This window comes from Sceloporus undulatus, chromosome 2 (genome assembly GCF_019175285.1).
Source record: "Sceloporus undulatus isolate JIND9_A2432 ecotype Alabama chromosome 2, SceUnd_v1.1, whole genome shotgun sequence".
Taxonomy (NCBI): Eukaryota; Metazoa; Chordata; class Lepidosauria; order Squamata; family Phrynosomatidae; genus Sceloporus; species Sceloporus undulatus.
In genome coordinates this window covers 6,447,413-6,460,182 of record NC_056523.1, presented here as the reverse complement: position 1 = coordinate 6,460,182, position 12,770 = coordinate 6,447,413, and the positions used below count along the sequence as shown (strand labels likewise).

The following is a 12,770-nucleotide window of genomic DNA, read 5'->3' as shown; positions in this document are numbered from 1 at the left end:
TTTTTTGTTGGTAGTAGTAAAGTAGTTGTAAGTATTCTACAACTAAACAGAGAGTTCTAAGTAGCAAACAAGCTGGGAGGCAGACAGGGGATTCACGTTAATCAGTAAGAAGAGCTGAATCATCCTGTAACAGCTATTTAAAAAGAGGTGTGCCAAATGCAGAGAAGTGTAGTGCTGGCTGGAGCAATGTTGGGGTGTGACAGCTGGCTGACAGTCTTGTAGCTGGTTTAAGAAGACTCTACTGTTTAAGACTGTTGATGCTGAGGGTATGCTGTAAAGACTACTTGGAAGTACTGTATGCTGAAAAAATACTAAAGGACTGAGCTGTTATCGCAACCAGGAATAATGGAATTGTGCAAAGGACTTTGTAACTTTATATGCAGCTTGTATGAAAGCAATACCAGTAAATCTTAGGCTGCATCCACACTAGGGAAATAAACCAGTTTGGCCCCGCTTTAACTGCCCTGGCCCAAGGCTAAGGAATTCTGGGAGTTGGAGTTTGTCGGGGCCAAACCAGGTTATTTCTCTAGTGTGGACGCAGCTGGACTCAGTTAAATCATCTGTAAGCCTTGTGTCGAAACGTTGTTTATCCACTCTTAAGGTTTGGCAGTGAATTCTGCTCCACACCATTAACAGTTGTTATGGGCCCAATTACTAGAAAAGACCATCAGGTGGTACTGAAGAGCAGCAAGAAAGTCCTGTGACTACTCTTACTATTTTGAAACCCAGCAGCAGCAACTCAGCACATAAAGGAAAGCTTTGCAGGTAATCCAGAGGAAAATTTGGGGAATTGAATCCTTTGTGTAGCTGAGTAATTGTGGAAGCAGCAGCACATTCAACTACAGGAGGGGAGCAAGCAAAGTTTGAAGATGGCTGTAGCTTTAAGTTCATATGTATGCCACTAGAACAGCTGACAGAGGCCAATTATGCCAGCTGGAGTATTAAAATGGAAATGCTGCTCTGGAGAGATTTATAAAGCCACAATAATTCTTGGTTTGGATAACAGCCAGTTACTGACAATTAGAGGACTTGCAGCTGCAAAAGAAGTTTGGAATGCTGTAAAGAATTTGAAGGTGAGAAAAACAGCAGGCAGCAAAGTATTTCTGGATAGGCAACTGCAGGAGGCTCAACGCCTACACATTTATAGTTACTAAAAGGCATTTTTGCAGATCTTCAGAAGAGAGTTATGACTTCTACATCTCTACATCAAGTACAGTGGAACCTCGCCATACGTGCGCTCGCCGTACGCGGCCTTGAGCATACGTGCTCAAGCTGCAGTGTGCGCGCGGGGCGGAAGGGGCGGCGCATCCCATTCAATTGAATGGGCGGCGCGCCTGCGCCGCCGCGCACGAGCCTCATTGTTTACAATGGGGCTCGAGCATAGGCGGAAATCGCCATACGCGGCGGGATCCAGAACGGATCTCCTGCGTATGGTGAGGTTCCACTGTACACATAGTTCTATTCTTCTTAGATGAAACGTGGGATGGAATAATTTGTGCCATGATGGAAGCAATGGCAGAATCAGACTTGACACTGGAGTTTGTAACAGGGAAGTTGCTGCAGGAATGGGAAAGGAGACATGAGCAAGAGACAATGTCTGTAAACTGTTACAACAAACACAAAGTGGAGTAATTACAGAAGAAGGAAAGAGTAATAACACATTGGACCTTATCACACTAGAACAGAAACAGGATTTAAATTAGAATTAAATTAGAAAAACCCGCAAATGCGCTAAGTTTTTCACACAACATTACTGCCAGAGTGAAATAAAATGAAGATAAAGCGAAGGCAAAGGGGACAAAAATGGCAGCTTTTTACTTTTGGAAGTTCTGAAAGTAAAAAACTGTCATTTTTGTCCCTTTTGCCTTCGCTTTCTCTTCGCTTTATTTCACTTTGGCAGCAATGTTGTTTTTTCTAATTTAATTCTAATTTAAATCCTGTTTCTGTTTGGGATTCCACAAGTGTGATAAGGCCAATTAAGAGTTTATGGAGTTAGGAGATGTTATACCTGTGGTTCAGACAAACATCTCAAAAGAATTGTTCTAAACTGAGAGCCAAAGTTAAGTTACCAAAATGGAGGCTGTTGTCAGAACCATGTTGCTGCATGGATTCTGTCCGGTTTCCACGAATTTATGTTCTAAAGTTGTATTCTGTTAAGTGTATGTTTTAATTGCTATTAGTATAGTTTCAACACACTAGACTCTTTGATGCACAGAAGTTCTGAATTTGCACAAAATTGACCGCTGTCCTCCATTCTCTGAAAGTGAGCAAGTCACGCAGACAAATGGATGCTCACTGGACATTCCCCCCTTCCTTACTGACTCAGCATTCTAAGAAAATGCTTATTTTGCCTAAATATTAGGCTAGCCCAGCATGTCCTAGTCAAAAGTTAGTTTGGCCACTGATAAGAAACCCCTGCTGCCCTATATCTGTGCAAACAAAGCTGCTTTGTCCCTTATTCTCAGGTACCAGTGCTGCACGTATTGGTTTCTGCTTTTCTGCAAATAAACTACGAGTCCTTGTTCAAGCAACATTCATGCTCTGAAGTCAGTTCCTTGGCCTATGAGCTGTCCCCTTTGGAAAGTGTGGGGTGACAAAGTAAACATTTGAATTATACAGCTACAGAAAGATAGAAGAAAATGTAGATGGCACAAGTTGGGTGGTAGATTCAGGAGCTTCCCATTTTCTGTCTAATAACAGAGAAATATCTTGTTTTAATTATTGTATACTCAGTATGTACAGTGCTATGCAAATTTACTGTGCTTTATTAATAAAGTTTAATAATAATAATAATAATAATAAATATTTAGAACACCAGCTAAAGAAGTTGTAACACTTTCTGATGGCTCACAAAGAAAAGTAGAAAGCACAGGAAATATGTACATAAAATGTCTAGAAACTGTTGTACTAATGCTTTGTTTATCCCTCAACACTTCTGCCTGATGAAAAAGCCAGAGGAGCTTTGAAAGCTTGCTATCTGCTTTTGTGCATTTTGGTTGGTCCAATAAAGGTATCACTGTTTCGTGGATTTGGGGTGTTATTGTGCATTGCTATATGGCCAACATGGCTACCCTGCATATATCACTTTTTCCCATTACCCTCAAGATCCCTCCTAGGTTCTGGTATTCTGGCATCAAAATGACTGCTATTTTGAGCAAGGAATGTTATCAGTGGGTTCAATGTGGTAAAGCGAGATGAACAGCTCTCTCTCTTGTGAATGAAAACACACAGTTGTAGAAAGGGAAAACAGTAAGGATTTATTATATAACAATTAGGTTAAACACAAACTACTAGTACTGGGAAAGCCAATCCTGTTTAAGTCTTTAACTATAAACTGCTTCTCTTTCAATATAATTTCTGTATTAATAAAGTAAGTTTTAAAAACAAGCTCCAGATCTGAACTGATCTTGAAGTCTAAACAAGGTCAGCTCTGGTTAGTACTTGGATGGGACACTGCCAAAAAGTACCAGGTGCTGTAGTTTATATTTCAGAGGAAGGAACTGGCAAAAACCTCTCTTCCTTCCCTATTACTCTAAATCCCTATGAAATTTATGGGCTTGCCACAAGTCAAAAGGCAACTTGAAGGCACATACATTCATGCACAAGGTGAGTTTTAACTGAGAACCAGAATCCTTCAGGGCTACTCTGTCGTCGTTGTCATCATCATCACTACTATTATTAATGTTTATATAGTACCATAAATCTACATGGCACTTTACAGACATCATAAAATCAACACATAACCTGCCTGTCGCATACAATCTAAAAAGTCATAAGATAAAATATACTCTAATTAGACAAATTATTCCATTAAAATATAACTATGACCCCATAAAACTAAAAGAGGTAATACATCAACAATCTAGGTTATCAAACAATATCAAAACAAACAAAATAAACAAACAGCTTCATTTCTATACTGCTTCATACTGAACTAACAGTGTCTAAGCAGTTTACAACTTTAAGCTAATTGCCCCCAACAATCTGGGTACTCATTTTAGCGACCTCCTCGGAAGGATGCAAGCCTGAGTCAAGCTTGAGCCCTTTTTCTGGGATTGAACTCGCAACCTTATGGTTTTGAGTGAGTGGCTACAGTACAGGGATTTAACCACTGCACCACTACAGGTCAAAATGCTTCCAAGAAAAGAAACATGTTTGTTCAGATTTGAAGCTAGCCAAAGAGGAAATCATCCATATGGGAAAGTGGTTCCAAGAGTGAGTTGCAGCAAGCGAGAAAGGATGAATCCAATCCAGAGAAGATGACGTCCCTGGCTGAACAAGGTCCCCTGAGCCCCTGGACTGCAGATCTAGAGCAGGATAGTAAGGTGACATAAGATTTGACAGATAAGGGGGCAAGTTTATGCAGAGCTTTGAACGCTAACAGAAACAGCTTATACCGGATCCTGAAAGGAATAGGCAGCAAGTGGAGAGATACCAGAAGTGCAGTGACATGATCAAAACAACAAGATAAAAAGATAACCTTAGCAGCAGAGTGTTGAATGGAAGTTAAAGGACTAAAATGGGACAAAGGGAGCCCCGTAAAAAGAAGACTGCAGTAGTCAACGGAAGAGATAACCAGGGCATGAACTAAAGTCTTAGCAGAAGAGACTGATAGAAAATATTAGCAATATTGTAAAGAAAAAATCTGCAAGACTTAGGTACAGCCTGGATCTGGGGAGCAAACAACAATGAAGAATCAAAAATAAAGCCAAGGCTATGTGCCTCCTTCATAGGATGGATAGGGACATTATTGACCTTAATAGAAAATGTAAATTGTAAAGTAAGTTTTAGTGGAAAAATGAGTAAATCTGTTTTAGCCATGTTAAGTTTAATATGTCGATGACACATCCATGTTGAGGTGGCTGAAAGACATGAAGTTATATGTTGTTCGTTATCTGGAGAAAGTTCTGGAGTGTAGAAGTATAGCTGGGTGTTGTTGGCATAAAGGTGATATTGAAATCCATATGAACTGATGAGATTACCTAAAGATGAGGTGTATAAAGATAATAACAATGGGCACAAAACAGAGCCTTGTGGAACTCCAACTGACAAAGAGAAAGAAGAAGATACCTGGCCTTCAGCTATTTCAGCAAATGACCAATCTGAAAGATATGATCTGAACCAACTAAGGACTAAATCAGTAAATCCTTTATTGTGGAGCAGATCTATCAAAGGACCATGATAAACAGTGTCAAAATCTTTAGAAAAAGCAAGAATAAGAACTGAATACAGGCCTTTAGATTTGGCCTGGAGAAGATCATATGTAATTTTCGTAAGGCCGTCTCCATGGAGTTCAGCGGACGAAATCTAGATTGAAAAAAATCCTTAATAGAATTAGAAAGAAACTCAATACAGTGTACATAAAAAGCATGTTCCAGAACCTTAGAGAAAAATGGTAACAATGAAATGGGACAATAGTTGGAAAGAGGGTTTAGTAGAGAGAAAGGGACATTGGCTTTTACCTGTCCATGTCCATTTCCAGTAGATAAGAGCCCCACATCCTGTAGTTTGGGATTTACCAAATCTGATCTAAACAGGGTGGGCAGTGCTGGCCCTTCAGAGACATAGGTTTGAACACCCGCTGCAAGACCCTGCTGTCAAGAGCAGCCTCAGCCGAGCCGAGCGGTCAAGCTAGTGATGCCTAACAAGAGCGTATGGTGGCTTCCATGTAGTCACCCTGATGGTCTTGCTGTAGGACCTATGATGGCTAGAGATGCTAATGCACCTGCACTCTTTGCCATGGGTGACTTGGTTTCTGATGGTAACTTCTCAAGGATTCATGGCAAGTAGTAATGCCAGGCCTGGCCCACCTGCTAGGCATGGAGGCTGATGCCTTATTGCCCACAGAACAGGGCTAAAAGGAAACAAAGTGGGGTGTCAGAGGAACGAAAGTTGTTTCTCCTTTATGGGTGGCTGGTTCTCCAGCATGGTGTATGTTTTAAATTCTTTCCCATGTCCGGGAGAATGAAAGAGGAGGCTGGGGGTATCTGATTCTGACCGCTGAGGAGGTTAGAGCTCACCCTAAGGGTGGGATCTGGGTCTGGCTGAATTGCCATGGAGTCAGTTGTAAAAACATTGAGCTGCCAGTGTGATAGCAGGACCCCAGGCTCAGAGCCCCAATGTGCCAAAGGGGCAAAATTAGGAGGGGCCCCAACCAGGCAAATTGTTTAGAGAAATCTCCCTTAGGAACTAAGACAGTCAGCACCCTCAGGACCATTTATAAATCCCTGAAGAGAAATGGTCTTGTGTAGGCAAGGCAAGCAACGAGTCACCTGAGGAGTCTCTGTCCATGGAGATGGGATGCTATCCCATCCTGGCCCCTTGCCTGGGTTACAATAGTGAGGCTATAGGTGAATCTGTCTATGGCTATAAGGAAAAGACTGAGGGTTTCAGGGAGTCCTGAAAGACATCCATGCTAACTATTGTGTTACAGAACAGTGTTTCCCAGGCTATCTGGTCTGAGGAAACAGCAATTGTTTACATTATTTTGTGGGAGTTCACCAGGAGTAGCAGGTCTGGTCAACTAGTATTGGTATAGAGAAATGGAGAGGGATCGGGCTCACCCTGAGACTGGCAGTTATGTCAGGCATGGGTGCCCTTTGTTCTATGGTCCAATCCTATTTCCCCTTTAGTAGTGAGTCTAGGGAAAACATAAGCTAGTGATCCCAATGGGGAGAAAAAGGATTTCCAGTTAAACCCCCAGGGTTTTAACTGGTCTAAAATGTGGATTATGTGATCAATCAGAATGGAACCTGATCCAATCTGGACCTATGCCAACTTCCACTCTATCACTGATCACTTTGTCAACTGGTTATAGAAATTAAGGTGATATTAAGGTGAAGACTTACCACTCTGAAAGAGGAGTGTTAATGTCTGACCACCAACTAATATTTCAGAACAATGTGCAGTTCTTTACTGGAACATCTGTGCACCTGTGTAAAATAAGACTAATTTCATGGTTAGGCAAGGGAGACACTGGATTAACCTTTATCTCGCAGACATTGGTGAGTACATGCAGAAGAATGGATGCACTCTGTGTTAACAGGGCCTGTGGTCAGAATTAAGTCTGATTTCATCTGAGGAAGAACTTTTCTAGAGACTTTAAAAAAGCATCCAACTCTATGTAGGAGACTATCATCAACCTATAGGAAGGCTGAGGGGTCTCCCGGCTGAATGAACTGCTGATTATGGAGTCATGAAATGGTAACAGAGGACTTGGCAAGGATAACACTCTGCTATCCAGTTCGGGGGGGGGGGAGAAATTTCTCCACAAAAGATCTGTCAAAGTAAAACAAACTTCAATTTTAAATAGTACAGTGGGCCCTCAATATCCACTGGAGTTGGTTTCATGACTTTGCATGGATACCAAATCCATGGAAGCTTAAATCACATAAATTATAATGGCATAGTAAAATGGAATCTCTTATATACAATAGTAAAATCACAGTTTGTTTGTTTGTTTTTGGTATACACACACACACACACAAGCTGTGGGTATACAGATGGTTAGCTGTAAGTCTCTATATGGAGCTGTATGGTATAGTAAATCTTAGCACGTGTTGCATCTGAAAACAAGGCATAGGCAGTAGGAAGTCCATTTTTCCAGCATCAGAAGAGGGTGGACAATGGTGTTGTTTGGATCAGACCTTGCCATGAAAACCCAGTCAGGGATAAGACACTCACCCACACAGCAGCTAACCTTATAACTATCTAGACAAGGTAAGAGGTAATTGTGTTGTTCTTTCTGGCAAACCCCCTCAGGGTTCTACAGGATGTCTGTATGGGATTTGAAACAAGGGGGAGGGCTGTTTTTATTGTTTTAAAAGACTCCAGGGGGAAGGGGGGTTTCTCCTGGGATGGAGAAGAGGCTGTTTGTCTGTTTCTGATTAAGATTTTTTCTTAACCTGTATCTCTTGTAAATCTGATCCCCCAGCCCTGTTGCTGTGGAGGCTCTCCCCTCCTTTATTTATCCTATCAAGGGAGGCTTGATAGATAGCTGCATATGGCCTGTAGTGTAGCCCTGATATTCACAGGGCATTGTGTTTTATTTATGTTTGAAACAGCCCCAACTTCAAGCTGGGGTTTAGAAGCTTAGCCCTTTGAATCTCAGGCAGGCTTTATAGCAACCTGGCTGCATTATAGAAGCTGGCTTGCTCCTCAACTCCCTTCCCACTTGCATAGGTAGCTGGGAAGGGCAGAGGGGCTGCTGTGGGACCTGAAGTATGTCTGGATCCTGAGAAAGAATAAACTCTGATGGAAAGGAAAGGCCAAGGGCCCCAACTGCTCTCCTCAAGAGTGCCACAGTTTGGGGCAGACTAACACAATTGGAGGTGTAGGGAACACTCTCTCCATCCTTTCTACAAGTGTCCCCCCACTTTTTTTTTTTTGAGGAGGGAATGCAGAAGGATTTGTATCCATGTGCTCACTCAGAAAATCCTAGAATCTTAGAGTTGTAAGAGACCCCAAGGGCCACCTAGTCAAACCCCATTCTGCCATGCAGGAACTCTCAATCAAGTATATCCAACAGATGACCCTCCAGCCTCTGTTTAGAAGTGGGTGGCACTGGCAGAGGTCATGCTCCCTCTGGTGAGGACATGAAGCCACATTGTGCTTTTTGTGGGATGCTCTGTGGCAGCCAAAAAAGACCATTTAGAGTTGGAAGCTTCAGTCCCTGCTGGGCCCTATATAGCTTCCTTTACAGCCATGTGGCCAAGATGGCCGCTGTACATGCCAGAGAAGAAGCCCTCTGCCTCCTTACACACCATCTCATTATAAGAATTCAACACCATCATGTGTTTCCCAGTCTGCAATAGGATCCCCCACACCTGTTCGGGTCCTGGGTGCCATTGGGGCCAGAGATGGGAAGGAAGGGGGAGACCAAGGGTTTATGCCCCCATCTGCCCTCCTGGCAGAGTCCCAAACCTTATGCTAGGCATAGTGCCTGCAATGGCCATGGCAGAGGCCTCATGGCAATGCCTGCCCTGAGCGAGGACATTAGATCTGGCAAAGATTCTTTGCTGGCTAGAGAGAGGGCCCCTGGTACTCACCCTCCTCCTGTATCTTCTGGCTGGCTTGCCTCTCTTGACCTTGGCCCTGTTTCAGGCTGCGCAGAGGTGATGCAGAGAAATCTTTTGCCATGGCTTTGGCTGGCCTGTCCTCTGAACCCTGGCCCTAAATGGGCTGGACAGAGATGCTGAGAAGGGAAGTTTCCATAATTTCTGGCCAGTTTCCTCACTGATCCCTGGCCTTAAACAGGCTGGGCAGAGGTGATGTGGAGAAACAGAGACATGGAGGGGATACCCCTCACCATCTGTTCCCACAGCTCCCATGTGCTGCAATGCTGTTTGCAGAAATCTCCTGTGCTCCCACCATGAAAGGGGGCAGCTTTGGAGGAGAGGGAGAGTCATTGGCAAAGCCAAGACCTTTCTCCTATCCTGGAATATTAAGACTTACCATGTTAAGTCTTTTTTCATGCTTCCAAGGCAGCAAGAGAAAAGGACTGGAGTGGCAGTAGTGAAGAAGATGCAGAGCAACAGCAAACACATCCTACTGGAGGGACAGGCAGGACAAGACTGGCCTTCTAGGGTTAGCTCCACCTGCGTGAGGTCACCAGAAGGTCTTTCTTTTTACTGCCTGCCTATTGGAGTGAGTGGGAGGAGCATACTGGGAAATCACACATGTTGCCAAAGGGGCAAAAGTATCAAGAGTTGACGATAGAACTGAATCAACTAAAGAAATGTCTGAGTCCACAGAGTCGCCAAGAGATAAATAAGGTAACCAGTGCTTGTGAAAAGGCTTCAGGTTCAACAGAATGAAGGTCTCGATATTAGCCGAGACGCAAAACGGCGAGGAGGTGGACTATGAGCAAGAGCGAAAGAAACATAATAATGATCAGACTGTGGAAATTCAGTGGCAGCATAATCAGAAATAACACTTTTTGGTAAGAACTAAATCAAGACAATGTCCAAGGGAGTGTGTAGTGCAGAATTAGAGCAAAGCTCAAGTCCCAAAGAACTAAGATGTGAATCAAAATCAGATATAAAAGCTAAAAATGAACCAAGTGGATGATAGATAACTGCAATCCACGGATGCAAAGGCAGAAAAAGTCTAACCACATGTACCTCAAAAGAGGAAAAACAATGTGTTGGTAGAATGGACAGAAGCTGAAACTGACACAAACTAGATAATAAAATGTCCAACCCTCCCCCTCTACCTTCTTGAAGGGCCTGTATGAGTAAAAGAGAGATCTCCAAGTGAGAAAGCAGCCAAGGTCATGATATCATAAGTTGGGAGCCAGGTTTCAGTAAGAGCCAAAGGATGAAAATATTTAGAGATAAATAAATCATGAACTGCTGCAGCTTTAAGAGCAAGTGAGTGGCAGTTACCATTTAGTGACTTCTTCTCTTTTCAAGTAAAATATATATATGATGTTAAGGTAGCTACCACATCATGTTGTAAAGGTCTTCAGGTTAAAGCGTCAACTGTTCCTCTAGCTTCCCTCATATTAGTACTTCCTTATATAGTGGACCCTTGTTATACGCTGGGGTTTGGTTCCAAGATCCCCCGTGTATAACAAAATCCGTGTATGTTCAAGTCTCATTAAATATAATAACATAGCAAAATGGTGTCCCTTATAAAAAACAGAAAATCAAGATTTGATATTTGAAAAGTATCCCTTTTTTTGAACATTTTCAAACCATGTATGCTTGAATCAGTGTATAAAAACTCCATGTATAAGAAGGGCTGACTGTCTAACTTTTATTTTAACTTGCAAGTTTTACATCAGAAAATACTTTAGGTTTTTTTCTGGCCACTACTTATGTACTTTATTTTTGCTTGTTTTTTTGGTTACTGTAGTGATCTCTTACTTTACCTACAATGTTTGCCTCAGAAATTTCCTTAATGAGTTCTTGGTTCCTGCCAGCCTCTTTTGATGGATGAAAAGTGAATTTCATCTCCTGACTGAAACTTCTCATCCTAAGGTACTGACTAATAATTAAAATTTTCTACACCAAGGTACTGAAATTCTTTTCACATTCTGGACATTTAAATGGTGCCTCCCCTATACGAGTTAATGGATAAACAGCAACTTCTCCCTTCTGAGTTAAACTCGTTCCACACTCCTAACATTTAAATACTTTTTCCAATGTGTGATCTAATTGATGACGATTAAGGTAACTCTTCTGACTGAAACTCTTTCCGCATTCCTGACATTGAAATGGTTTCTCCCCTGTATGAACTGCTTGATGAGCAGTGAAGTGGACCTTCTGACTGAAACTCTTTCCACATTCCAAACACTGAAATGGTTTCTCCCCTGTGTGAGTTAACTGATGACGAGCAAAGTTACCCTTCCCACTGAAACTCTTTCCACACTCCAAGCATTTAAAGGGTTTCTCCCCTGTATGTTCTAATTGATGATGACCAAGGGTAGTCTTCCTACTGAAACTCTTTCCACACTCCAAGCACTGAAATCGCCTCTCTCCTGTGTGAGTTAATCGATGAGAATTAAGGCTACTCTTCCTACTAAAATTCTTTCCACACTCCAAGCACTGAAATGGTTTCTCCCCAGAGTGAGTTATTTGATGACGTGTGATGCCTGACTTCGAGCTGAAACTCTTTCCACATTGCAAGCACTGAAATGGTTTCTCTCCTGAATGAACTGCTTGATGAGTAGTCAAGTAGGCCTTCTTACCGAAATTCTTTCCACATTCCAAGCACTGAAATGGTTTCTCCCCGGTGTGAGTTAATTGATGACAGGCAAGGCTATTCTTCCTAACGAACCTCTTTCCACAATGCAAGCACTGAAATGGTTTCTCCCCAGTGTGAGTTATTAGATGACATATGAAGCCTGACTTCGAACTGAACCTCTTTTCACATTGCACGCACTGAAATGGTTTCTCCCCTGTGTGAGTTAATTGATGACGAACAAGGCTACTCTTCCCAGTGAAACCTTTTCCACACTCCAAGCATTTAAAAAGTTTCACCCCTGTGTGAGTTGCTTGATGGGAAGCTAAGTGTTCCTTTCGGTTGAATTGCTTTCCACATTCCAGGCATTTAAATCGTTTCTCCCTTGTATGAACTGCATAATGCCGGATAAGGGTTACTTTCTTCCTGAAGTTCTTTGCACAATAAAAACATTTAAATGGTTTCTCTCCTGTGTGAGTTGCTTGATGATGAATGAGGCTCATCCTCCAAGGTTTCTTACCTGTATGTCCTGCTTCATAGTAAGTCTGTTGTGTCTCCTGACTTGGGCTCTTTCCACTGTCCAAGCCTATTAATGACTCCTCCCCTGAGTGCACTCCTTGGTGTGACACAAACTGTGTCCTATGCTCAAAATTCTTGCCAGATTTCCAATGTTGAAAAGTTTTCTCTGTTATTTGGAAGGTTTCATGGGAAATCAGTGTTTTCCTATAACTACTCTCACCATGTTCATAAGATTGTTCTTCTGTGTGATTAAGGTTTTCTCTACAGCTGAAGCTTGTCCCATATTCAAGACAAAGGCATTCACTTCCTTTTTCATTCTCATTCACATCATCATCTGGAAATTAGAAATACATGTGGTCAAAGCACAAGAAAGGACCAAAAAACACTCCCACCCCAAAATAAAATGACTGTCTAACAGACATTTTTGTGAGTAGGCTACTGGAAAGACAAATGAGATTCCAGAGCTTCGCCATTCCTGTAAAGCCTGTGACAGAGTAGAAGTCCAAAGTAGAAAAAATTATTATTATTATTATTATTATTATTATTATTATTATTATTATTATTAT

General features: G+C 42.1%; 1 protein-coding gene across 1 annotated transcript in view; it reads right to left on the bottom strand.

Annotated features, from left to right (window-relative positions):
- Nucleotides 1-10,744: 10,744 nt before the first annotated feature.
- Nucleotides 10,745-12,770, bottom strand: part of LOC121924255 (oocyte zinc finger protein XlCOF6-like) — a 13,583-nt gene continuing 11,557 nt past the window's right edge. The window contains exon 5 of the mRNA XM_042455550.1: nucleotides 10,745-12,538. Within this exon, the coding sequence (XP_042311484.1) occupies nucleotides 11,124-12,538 (1,415 nt within the window). The 3' untranslated portion in view covers nucleotides 10,745-11,123. The remainder of the gene's footprint in view (nucleotides 12,539-12,770) is intronic.